This window comes from Anarhichas minor, unplaced genomic scaffold, assembly GCF_050575085.1.
Source record: "Anarhichas minor isolate MPS153535 unplaced genomic scaffold, ASM5057508v1 ptg000002l, whole genome shotgun sequence".
Taxonomy (NCBI): domain Eukaryota; kingdom Metazoa; phylum Chordata; class Actinopteri; order Perciformes; family Anarhichadidae; genus Anarhichas; species Anarhichas minor.
In genome coordinates this window covers 6,446,253-6,458,481 of record NW_027466448.1, presented here as the reverse complement: position 1 = coordinate 6,458,481, position 12,229 = coordinate 6,446,253, and the positions used below count along the sequence as shown (strand labels likewise).

The window sequence follows — 12,229 nt, the reverse complement described above, 5'->3', positions numbered from 1 at the left end:
TAATCTCTGAATTGATGAGTTGACTCTCTGTCTGCATCACATTTCTCCACTAAAGAGCTGTTGAACCCCTGATACAGGGTTGGTAGTTAGCCAGATACTCAATTTGCAGACACAGCCAGAACATTGGGGTTGCTCTGGTTTCACTCTCAGTGCTGTGACATGCTATAGATTTGCAGGAAAATATAGATGTAAGATGTAAGATATGAGATAAATGTCAAGGATGACCTGGCTCACGTTTCTTGGCTTTGACAAGAAACTAGTTGTATAAATTACTTTGCAATGTATCATGGTTCTTTAACCACTGTCCACAATTATTTTTCAGACCACTAGTCCAACCAGAAAGGATAAAACTTCATTGTTGATTTGGGTGACAAATTTATTAAAGTCCTGCCATTTAATCAGGAATCATCGTCATCATTACCAGAGGGAATAAATAAGACATAAAACATTTTCCACATAAACAAACATATACATCAGACCCCCGGGTGCTACAGCAAGTTCATCCTTGGGGTTGTTTTCGGTAGAACGAAACGAACAAGATACATCTGAGAACACACAAATGCATAGAAGTAATTGGACCCCTAGGTACCATTTAAGACAACATCTACATTTTTGCCTATATCCCTGTTTAAGAATGTACAAAGTCCTCATATCCGGGTTCCTATTTATGTCCAGGAAGGGGTTTGTATAAAAATAAAGTCTCCACAATGATAAACCATTATATATATATATATATATAGACATTTGGCAACAACCAGACATTTAAAGACTCTGAACTGAATTCTGCACCTGAACACAGTGTAGAAAACAAAGAGATGAGAATAAAGAGGGGGAGTTGGTGAAAATCCAAATGATTGAGTCTCAATGTTTGAAAAAGCTTATAGTGGTATCTGGAAATTGAACATCTTTGACAGCTTTCTTGCTTTACATACAGTTTTACTTCTGAAGAGCAATTGTTAGGCCAAGTGCTTTTAATGAAGGACCTTTTCCCCCCTCCTTCCATCCAGATCCCAGATAAGGACAGCAGTCTATTCCTTTGCACAATCACTGTCATGTGTGACACAAAACTCCCCCCCCCCCCCCCCCCCCCTCCCAGAAAAAGTCAAATTTCTTGTCGTTGACCAATCAAAACTGCCCGTGGTCCACTTCATCTAACCAGGATGCAGGACTGGCAGGAAAGTCTGGGTATCCTCCGCTGCTGCCAGTCGAGAGGTCCGAGCTGGGGCCGTTGGCGGCACTCATGGAGCCCCTCACACCAGGGTTGATCCCGGGCCCGCTGCCCGGGGTCATGATAGAAAGGCCGGAGTCGGGGTAGACCAAGCTGGAGACGAGAGGCTGGTGTCTGGGTAGCGCCTGAAGCGACCCTGGCGACTGAGGGAGGCCGTAGGGGCTGTTGGAGCGGATGTCGTGGAACTGGTCTTGAGAGGGAAGAACGCCATGCTCCAGGGGGAAGGAGCTGTGGTTGTTGCCCCCTTGGCGGCCCCCCATGGCTGGAGAGGACTCACTCAGGCTGCTGTAGATGCCATTAGCGAGGCCAAGCTCTGACATGGGTGGTTCATCTGTGCAACAAGAACATGATGGACAAAGGTGATATTTGTTATTCAGATTGCATGGCATTCACTAAAACTGTAGTCGTCCACAATGGAAACATTCATTTATTGTATATTCCTTTCATACCGTCTCTTTTCTTTCAAATTAACTGCAGTATGTAAATGTATTGTTCTTTAGCGACTGAGCTAAGATGCTTGCTTTGTTAGCTTGGATAGATTCATCCCCTCCTCAACATCTCCTTTATTTGATGAAATAATGAACAAAGCCAGGAGCAAAATGCCGAGGTGGCATAAACGCAGGGACAATGAAAAGAAGTCTGAAGAAATATTGTGACTGCAAGGCTCCCGGGATGCTAATGTGTTAGCAGTTAGCTTACCAGCTACAGTAATTCATCAGCTAAACATCCATGAAGTAACTCTATGAGAAGTCACTACAAGCTTCTGGAACCACACATTTCATTTTAATGTCCAAACTGGAAATATTGTAAATATGTTTTTGCATTAGGAGATGAAACTCCCGGCCATGATACACCGAAATGGAATAAAGTCTTTTTTACATTTTGTATTTGTGTTTTACATACAGATAACAGTCACCGTAGGAAAAGAACAAGTGCTTCAGTTTCAGGGTCCTGGTATGGTGCATGCTGGCTCACTGTCTGGTTTTCTTACTATGACAAGTCAAATGTCTCCTGTGAAAAAAGTGCCCACTCTATTCATCTTGTGCTGTTGACTCTGTACCTGTAAAAGACACCTCGGCATCACTGTCCATGCCCTCCTCCTGAATGCTGTCCTTGTCGGATTTGGAGCTTCCTCGTGACCTCTTCATGTTGCGGAAATACTGCCCCCACCTCTGCCGACCGGCATCTTTCTTCAGCCTTTTCTCTTTAGCTCGCCTGTTCTGAAACCAAACCTGGAGGGTGAAAAGACGAGATGGCTTTGGTGACTTATTAGAAATGCATTTGACTGCTTACCACAGTAAGTCAAATGAGGCTTGAGTATAAAATAAAAATAAAAACTGATAAATTCATCTTTGAGACAGTTGCAGCAAAATTAAAGAAAAGTGTTTTCCGACACATTTATTCACCTCATTTACATATTCCTCTCGGTCTTGAGGACCATAGAACACAATGTTTAGTCATCATGCCTGAGTCAAAGTCCTCTACATACAAAGTCCTCTGCTCTTTCCTTGATGCACATATTATGCTTTAATGCATTGAAACAAAATTAATGTTCAAGGACTGTCGGGATGCGGTTTCCCACCTTTGTGACTCCAAGTGGAAGACTGAAACAGTGACACTGAATCCTGGGAGCAGCGTCTCCTACGCTAGATGTATCAGGCATTTAATTAACTTCACTACAGCTACACGTTTTCCTCACCCCTGGGAGCAGACAGGTTGGAGTGCCACTCTGTTTAAATCATTCTAAGTTTTCTATATCCACTTTTGATCTGATTTATACATTTTACCTTTAGAAAACATAAACAGATAGTCATAAACTTCAACTAACCTTGCTGAAATCGGATACAAAATGAACAAATGTCCCATTTCTTATTATCTTTATCTTGCGCACACAATTAATCCATTTCAGTCACAAGTACAAAAAGCGGTTTTACATTCTCCTTAATGATATTGCGCCCTAAGTGAACCCTCTTCACCCCTTCTCTTTCACTGAATAATGAGCAGCATTTTAGTGGCTTCCGTCTCTACTTTTGTCCTTGCAAATAAAACAATATATATGACCACCACCTAGCAACCGGCGTGAGGCTCCTCAGCAGCAGACAATATGCGAGGGGCCCTCTGAGCATTGTTAACGAGCTTGCACTTAAACCATGCTGACTTTCACTTGGACTTCATTTCACTCCATCTAGCCGTAAATTCCCCGCGAACACACACACTTATGCGTACAGTAGGCTTGTGCCAGTTCAGCCACAATTGTCCCTCGATAATGAAGTGAGGACACTAATGGAATAGCCCTTAATGGATAATAATATACTTTACCTGCACAACCCTCATATCCAGGCCCGTCTCTGATGATAGCTGCTCCCGGACGTGACGGGCAGGTTTGGGAGAGTTATTGTAAGCGTTCTTCAGTGTTTCCAGCTGTTTAGCAGTGATGGTAGTTCGTGGCCTTTTTGCAGTAGAGTCTGCTTCTGAAAAATGAATTGACATCACAAAATGTAAGCCAGTGCAAGACAGTTATTTTGCCTCAAAGCTGTCCATTTTTTTTACGTTCCAGGCCTGAGGTCTTGAGAAAAGCTGTTAAATTTCGCAATACTTGAATTAACAATAAATAGGAACAGTCAATTTGGCTGCATTTAATCTGGCTGCTATTATACTTGTACAGTTTTTTCAATTAATTTCTGTCTCTAACACTACACAACACAATATGTATGATGATTGAAAATGTTACTGTCAACAATTTTTTATGCGAATATATTTTGGGTCAGTATCATGAAAAACCTTGAGAGAAACACATATTCACAGCAACCGAAAAAAGGAACAAGCTTGTATAATATACAACTTTTTTAATTGACCATAAATGGATAAATTCCCCTCTGCCTATAAACCAAAACCTGGCATCCATGCGCATAATTGCATCATGTCTGCACATCTGTTGGCCAGCACAGCAAAATACAAAACCATCATCCAAATGGATGCTGCCCAAGTAATTGCGACCTCTCATTAGTAAAATAAACGTGTGTGTTTTCAGTGAAAACTTGCGTTAAGTTGCTGCGTAAATCAACACTTGGTGTCGGCCAGTAAATTCAAACAAACAGATGGGGAGATAAAACTTGACCATACCAGTTGGCCCTATCAGGAGCAGAGCATGCTGGGAAATGATTGTGGCATTGGTTGATATAATCAGGGTATGTAATGAAAATATTTTGTGCATAAAATAGTGTTGGAGGAAACAACACAAACAACACATGTTAAAGTATAAAAAGTATAGATACCAGATAGCAGGTCTATGAATTATGTGTTTTTGCTAGTAATATATTTTTGAAAATATGGCTTGATTGAACTTTTTTCTCTACTTGTTAAAAATATTTGTGTAATTTCCCTTTAAGAAAATGATCCATTTGAACAATTATTACTAACAAAATATATAAGAGTTACTTTGGTGTAAGTAGCTAAAATATGATCGTAAAGCATAATTGCTTTGATGCATTTTCAATGATGTGACTTCAAATTGTAATAATGTTAATTTGTTATTGAGTAATACATGAAAATTCTCTTTTTCTCCAGACTTTGTTGCTGCTTTAGTACACATGAATAATAGCAAGAAACCACAGTGTAAATTTACTGCAAATGTAGAATTTAATAAAAATAATAAATGCCCTTATGAATGCATTTAAAAGCATTTAGATATTTAGATAAGATAAATAAGCTAAATAACCTGATCAGTGCTTGCAACTGTAACATAATACATATTTGTTTCTTGATTGCTCTCTCTCTCTCTCTCTCTCTCTCTCTCTCTCACACACACACACACACACACACACACACACACACACACACACACGCGCCTCTTTCTTTCTGTCTCTACCCAGGAAGGCCCCCACGATAATAAGGGTTATTGAAAGCTGATTCCTTCAAGCCGCAGAGTGCAAGTGGAAACATCCAGGCCTCCACTTTACGCAGTTTGCTATCGATTGGGTTGCGTGCAACGACGCAATTAGCACAGGTGGGTCAGAGTTTATGGGTGACCTCATTGTCACGTCAAACGCACAACTCAAAGCAGGCACTTAAAAACATGTCTGCAGACAAACGTATCATATAACATCCAGAGTTAGGATCCGTTTTCAGGCCACCAATAGAAATGCTGAGGCAGTCATTGTGCAGCTCACCTCTCTGCTTGGCGGTCTCGTAATCGGCCTTACACACCAGCCTGCTGTCCTCCATCAGATAGTACTCGTCGCCTGTGGCCAGTTGCCTTTTGCACACGATGCAGGCAAAACAGTGCAGGTGGTAGACAAAGTCCTGCGCTCTCCTCACCACCTGTGTGGGCGGGATCCCCTGCTGACAGGCTGCGCATTTGGTCCCGAATCTCCTTTTGGGAAATCAGACGGTTTCCATCAATACATAATAACTGTCTAAACACTATTGGCGTCTGAATATATCTCTAATAAAGGGAATTATGAAGGGAAATGGTTGAAATGGCCCCTGAGATATTTTTGAAAGCTACTCACTTGAAGAAATCCTCTTTGCAGTAGACGCTGTCGCCTCTGCTGAAGCACTTCTCCGACAGTTGCGCCTGACAGTCGCTGCATTTCAGGCACTTGCTGTGCCAGTGGCGATCCAGCACTTTGAGGATGAAGCGGTCCACGATGTGTTGATTGCAGCCTGCACATACTGGGATTTCTACAGGAGACACGATGGAGTCAACAAACACATTTTAGTCGACTAGCTTTGAGAAATGGCGTGAGGGAAACAGACACGCAGAGTGACAACTGAACCTGCTTATTGTTCTTACTGTGTGCACACTTTATGTTAATCTACACACGTTTAATTAAGTAGAGGAGACGTGATAGCTGGAATAAGTATCAGCAGCTTGAATAAACGAATGATTCACTTTTTTTGTCCATTTCCTATTTTTCTCCTTTTTTTTGCGTTTTAAATAGTTGACTATTTGGTCGTATTTTTATGATTTTAAAATAATATATAATTTTCAATAGGAGATCAAATTATATTGACTTGTTTTTCATAAATAGCATGTAAGACCCTTTCTACATTCGCCTTCATCATTACATCATCATCACTCTTTTAGTTTCAGATACCTCAAAATCAATGTATTCCCCAAATGCAGTAAAATAACTAAATACCACTATAAATACAATTGCATTGCACAGTATAAAGACACACATGCACAAAATAGAGAAATAGTATAGAAATGACAGTAGTGTAAGAAAACGTGCACATGGACCTGCAGGGATTTTGATATCCCTATAAGGATATTCATTTATTTCTAGTCGGCCTAAAAACACGAGGCCAGTGTCCAAACGCAGGCACCTAATCACCACATGCATGAAATATTTAGATATTAAATAAATCAATTGTTTTTATTGTATATTTTGGAGGCGGTCCTTCATGGAAAAGAAGGTTAATAAATGTGCTCGAAGTCAGACTCGGATAGAGGCATTTAGCCTAAATAAAACTTGACTTGAAACCATTAGTGTATTCTAATGCCAATGAATGGCGATTATACTGATTCAAATAAATACTAATAAATCCTTAAATGCAATTGTGCAGATCCGAAGTTTGCAGGATTCTCAAAATAAAATAAAAATTAGACCATAAATGAGTTGTAAGCTAATGTCTCATCTTGGTAATTAATAGCTCGTCAATCAAATAGTGGCCGGCTTCTTATTATTTTGTCACGTGTAATCACCTTTAACAAGCAGCAGCCACTTTTACGCAAGGTCAATTTCAGACAGACAGGCCTGCAGCACGTAACATCTCCAAACCCCATTTCAGATATTTTAACAACGTTCCCTCAAAGCAACAGCGACGGATTAAAACAACTCTCCGAGACACATTTAAACACAAACAACATGAATAGGGACAACTGAAATGTCAAGTAAGACGTCATCAGGTCGCATTATCACTAATTAAAAGAGGTCCAACCACTTCATATTTCATCCGTGCAAGGAATCGCATCCCTATTGTTCTGCTGTGGACAATTCATGAACCATTAATGAACCATTTCTTCTGGCATCAGCAGCGAAGCCCTGCACAAGTTGTGGTGGGAGCCACGTCAAGAACAGGTGTATCCAGGTCATCATTAATTCAACGCGCTCTGTAAAACTAGAAAGCTGCAGCCTATAGTCTCACGGTGCAAACCCATGAGGTGTCCAAGCAAATTGCTTGCCTTATGGGGCCCCACTTGGAATATTGAAAATAAAGACGCTTGCAAATCCCAATGGGAATCTCTTGAGTTAATTCACAACTTTGGAGCAGGTGAGGTTCCAATCAATCCAACACCCTCCCCACAACTGGTCATTTTCATTCATTATACTATAGTGAATAATAAACAATCAACCATTTAACAAAAGTTAATAGAACAACTTTGATATATATGTACGCCTTAGAATACAGTTTAAATCACTTTTAAGCGGTATTCTTCAACATGTACAACTTTCCGAATCGTATAACAACGGTTATGTCAGACTCAAATACATGTAAAAGCAATTTCCAAATTAAAACAGTGCGTAGACCGAGTTACGTCTCTTTTACCCTCCAAAACAGTGCACTAAATATGAAATATAATATATCTAAATTTGAACGACCATTCATGTAAATCAATGGTCAAAAGCCTGATGCGTAAAGCAACGAAAATGGACAATTACAAATAAACTGTAGCATCCATCCTCCGTGTACTACTTATGATACCTATTCAACATGGAAACATTATCAACACACCACATTGAAGGCCTGCTTAATTAAAGACACTAAAGTCAGACAGGCTGTGTGTGATCACATGATACACACATGTGTGTATATCATCAGTGCAAAAACGAATAAATTGATATGTTGGCTTCCGATTACCTTTCCGCAGCGCCTCACTGTGCGACAGCACAGCAAGGGGCATCTCCGTGTTATTTGGTGCCTCTTTTGGAGAGTTGCGCTCACTATGTCCATCCATTGCTCATGATTTTACGCTTACATTTATGCAACTCTTGTTTGTGACCCATCCACACTCATACACACCAGGCAAGTGTTGTCAAATTTGTGTATCAGGAGCCCCAATGGCGAACACGAGCGTGCGAGTGTCCGGTGGAGTTCGCTTTTATGCTCCACTGTGTTGAAGCCTGTGCAGGATTACGCTGCTCCGTTTCCTGGGCGACAGGGAGGTAGATTAACATCACCCACTGAGAGTACCTTTCCCGGAAGAGGAATAAACAGGAGGTTCAGTGTTGGGTGGTAATGTTACTCTGATACGCACAATTAGTCTAGCCAAATAACACGAAAACGCGTCACATCTTCTTTAAAAACCTCGTTTTTCTCCAACTCTAAAATTAATAAATTCTCCTAAGTCTTCTCACATATTGTGATGGATTTTTGTAATGTTGTTTTTGCTGAATCATACATTAAAGGAAAAGGAAAACAGAGTGTTCATGGTATTGCAGTTTTGAAAACCCAGTTATTGGAAAATATTCTGCAACTAATTCAGATTACACTTTTAATATTGCTTAGTTAGTAATATTGTCTTCAGTGTTTTGAGTAAGAAGCCCATGCATTTAGTCAGAACAAAGTGTTAAATATCGCAGCGTTTACATGGGAGTGATGCCATGAGTATTTGAGAGCTACAGAACGAACTAGATCTACAACCTCTAAAAAAAAATCTAAAAAGAAATCTTGTTGTTGATGTATTATGTAAATCGACCAAAGTGGTTTCTAACTAGGATTCGGATCTATTTGTAATTCAGTTTCCAGTACTGCCATGCGTAAAGGAGAGATTGGGCCCCGATGGAACACAGTTCCTTGTCTTGGGCTGCCTTTAATTAATTCATTTTTTGTTGTTGTTGTTGCAAAAAATAAATATAGCAGTGGCCCAGCATTTTTTTTTTACTCTCAAATACTGTAATCGCTCTATTTTACAGACAGCTGCAAGTGTTTTTACACTTGGAAGAAGATAAAGAATATCACCGTTTGGTTTGTTGCTATTATTATTATTATTCAGGTACTTTTGTGAACAAAAGTGATTGTTTTACGAATTTAATATACTTGCTTATGGAGCAATGTGTACAATATTGATTCTGATCAAAAGTGAAATAAGTGCTTTTGAAAATCTTACAGAAACGCACGCGCGCGCAGACACATACACACGCGCACACACACACACACACACACACACACACACACACAAACACATACACCCACACACACACATACAATCTCCATCTCCTGTGTGTTGAGTGCTCAAAGACAAGTGTTTATTTAGAGGAGAGATTGGCTGTTCAATAACATGTTGATCGGGCCAACACCCCAATGAATTTTATTGACACTGATCTTTGGCACAAAAGAGCGCCTGGGGAAATCACGGGTAGTGCCACAGCCAGCCGGGCCGCTGATGAATCCAAAATCAATGTCCCATTTGCCTGTATTTTAGAAGTATATGAAAGACGTTTTGGAGAAAGCTGTGGGATTCATGGATGCCCCTCTTACTTTTCAGCTTTGTAATCATTTTTGATGTCATATTGATCGCTCACTTTTGAGGGGGCGAGCCCGACAGTAATGTGACAACAAAGCGATAAAATGACCATCAGAATAATGGTCAGTCAGTTAGAGAAAGTTGCAAGGACGATCAAGAAAATTCACGTTTTTCGTTGGAATTTCTTTTTTTTTTGCTTGAATTTGAATTTGTAAATTCGGTTTAAGTTTATGTTTATGTATAAGTATTATGTGACCTGATTCAAAATCATATTTTCGTAGTTTTGTTCTTCATAATTCCACACGTGCCTTTTATTTAAAATTAAATTAAAATGTATTTTTTTGTGTTGCCTTAGTCACAATGAATACAGCCGTACAACAACACGAAACAAGCTTGTTTTTCTACATCTTTAGATGCCACTAATAATTTAGCTATTATGGGGAGGCTTTGAATCCGACCACTCGTACACCATCACCTCCACTGCAACCTCAGGTGTCCCACCTGTCGGGGCAGGAATGTCACCTGTTGAGCATATTATGTCGGTGGTGTGCGGGTGGGAGCAGCTCCACCGCGCCTGCTGGCAGTCTGTCTCACAGCCATAGCGAGGCTGCTGTCGCCACAGTGGGTCCGGGCCTCTCCATCTCCGCATCTTGCGCCCTGCTTGCGCTCCCGTTACAACCGCAGGCGGCGGTGTGAAATGACAACACGCGCGTAACATCTGTTGGTGCGATTCTCCAACAATGAAGGCTCATTACAAATTCATAACGTCTCCCACACGCGCTGCAAAAGAAGCGCCTCTAAACGGTCTGTATACATCAACATGGGTCAATGAATAACAGTCGGGTTTTTCTGCAACTGCCGCAACTTTATATGACATATCAATGTCTACAATGTGTCCCGTTTGGGCGCATCGAACATTCAAATGATGAAACATTAAATAATTGGAATTTCAGTGTCCTTGCTTTTCACATTAAAATAAAAGCAGTTCACAAGGCCCATTTCACGCTTGTCAGAGTCCACTCAGCAAAACAAGAGCCTCCTGCAGTCCTGCTGTACCGATTTGCTGTGTGATCCACTATTTCACGCCGAATTGTAACTGACCCCCAAGACATCAATTAAAACCCGGCCAAGTGATAATGCTCATCTGCACAGTGAAAATAGTCAAAATGGGCTCTTACCTTGGCCTGAACTGTACCGGGAGAAATTTCCGGTGTTTTGACAGCTTGACCCCGGGTGTTCAAGCAACATTTCGAAGATGTCCCGGTGTTCCAACGGAAGAAAGCAGCGCCGAAACGCGTGCGAAAAAACCTTAACAATAGGCTACTGCGTATGGACGGTGGATTCAAACCGGCACTTTCCTGGAGATTTTATCCTCTCGAGAGTGAGTTGAGCGCTCTTCGGTGGCAGCTTGATTTCTGACAATTGTTAAAAAGGACGCCCGTCGACCTGTCTCCTTTCGTCAGCCGCCGAGGACGTGCACTTTGAATATTCATCAAGTTGCTCTTTGATTTCTCGTGGATAAGCTCGAGATGAGGTGGAGACGACGGTCGGGTGGCAGTGGAAAAGTGTCTGACCATTAGCAGCGTCAGCTGACCTGACTGTGAGCCCGGCAGCCTGCGACTTTACTGAAGTACTAAAGTATAGGCGGCGGTCAGCGCTGCCTCTGTCCAGGGTGCTGAAAGGGGGAGTTCCTATAAACAGACTGGAGGCGTGTGTGCTGGTCCTGTCCCCCGAGCCTATCTTTAACGCGCTCACACACAAACACACACACACACACACACACACACACACACACACACACACACACACACACACACACACACACACACACTCACACACTTGCTTGCCCTCCCATCTTTCTCCTTAGCTATGTTGCGGTGCACGTGTCTGTCTTTCAAGGCGCACAATGGGGCACTGCTCGGGACATTGTTGTCATGCTGTTCAATCGCTGCGTCTCTCTTTTGTTGGTTAAAAAGAGACCGCATCGCATTATTGATACGAGTGGACGGATAGTACAACATACCGTAAGGTTATAATTTGTAGTTTTACAGGTGGGTTGTACCGAAAAAAGATAAAGTATGTGCACGTCTTTACTGGTTGGATTAGTTTAAAATGATTGACAGGTATTCGTTTTAAACGCTGCTTTAAACTTTTGATTGAGAAATATGACCACAGTACAGAAACGAGTTCGAATCTTAAAAAGCACAGAGGTTAATGTAGTTCAATAGTAATACTTTTCTTTCTTTCTTTCTTTCATGATTCCTTAAAAAAAAAATATTGTCCCCAATTTATCCTTTTCTGTAAGATTTCAATTCAGGCGCTTGCGCAGAGCTGCGCGTCTATTTGGCTCAGTGCCATGCTTCAGGCCTTTGACACTGTGCCAATTACCACCACAACGCACAAAACTACTCTGACGTAGTCCTACAGCTTTGATTCAATTTTGCTCGCCCAGCATGCCAGCCCACAAGTGGTGTAAGCCAATTAGACCTATGCTGTTCATTAGTCCACTCAGGGCAATTAGCCTCCAA

The 12,229-nt window shown here is 41.3% G+C and overlaps 1 protein-coding gene across 3 annotated transcripts; it reads right to left on the bottom strand.

The window, feature by feature from the left end:
* Positions 1–1,125: 1,125 nt before the first annotated feature.
* On the bottom strand, positions 1,126–10,949 carry lhx3 (LIM homeobox 3). 3 transcript variants are annotated; one of them, XM_076100257.1, is made up of 6 exons: positions 10,874–10,949; positions 5,740–5,911; positions 5,398–5,600; positions 3,548–3,699; positions 2,289–2,460; positions 1,126–1,559 (listed from the first exon to the last, which is right to left on the bottom strand). In XM_076100257.1, exons 1-6 carry the CDS (start codon positions 10,947–10,949, stop codon positions 1,126–1,128), a joined length of 1,209 nt encoding a protein of 402 aa, XP_075956372.1. The 3 variants fall into 3 exon arrangements, with proteins under 3 accessions (XP_075956372.1, XP_075956454.1, XP_075956286.1); XM_076100339.1 differs by having other exon boundaries at positions 10,880–10,949; XM_076100171.1 differs by lacking the exon at positions 10,874–10,949 and adding an exon at positions 8,096–8,192.
* Positions 10,950–12,229: the final 1,280 nt, after the last annotated feature.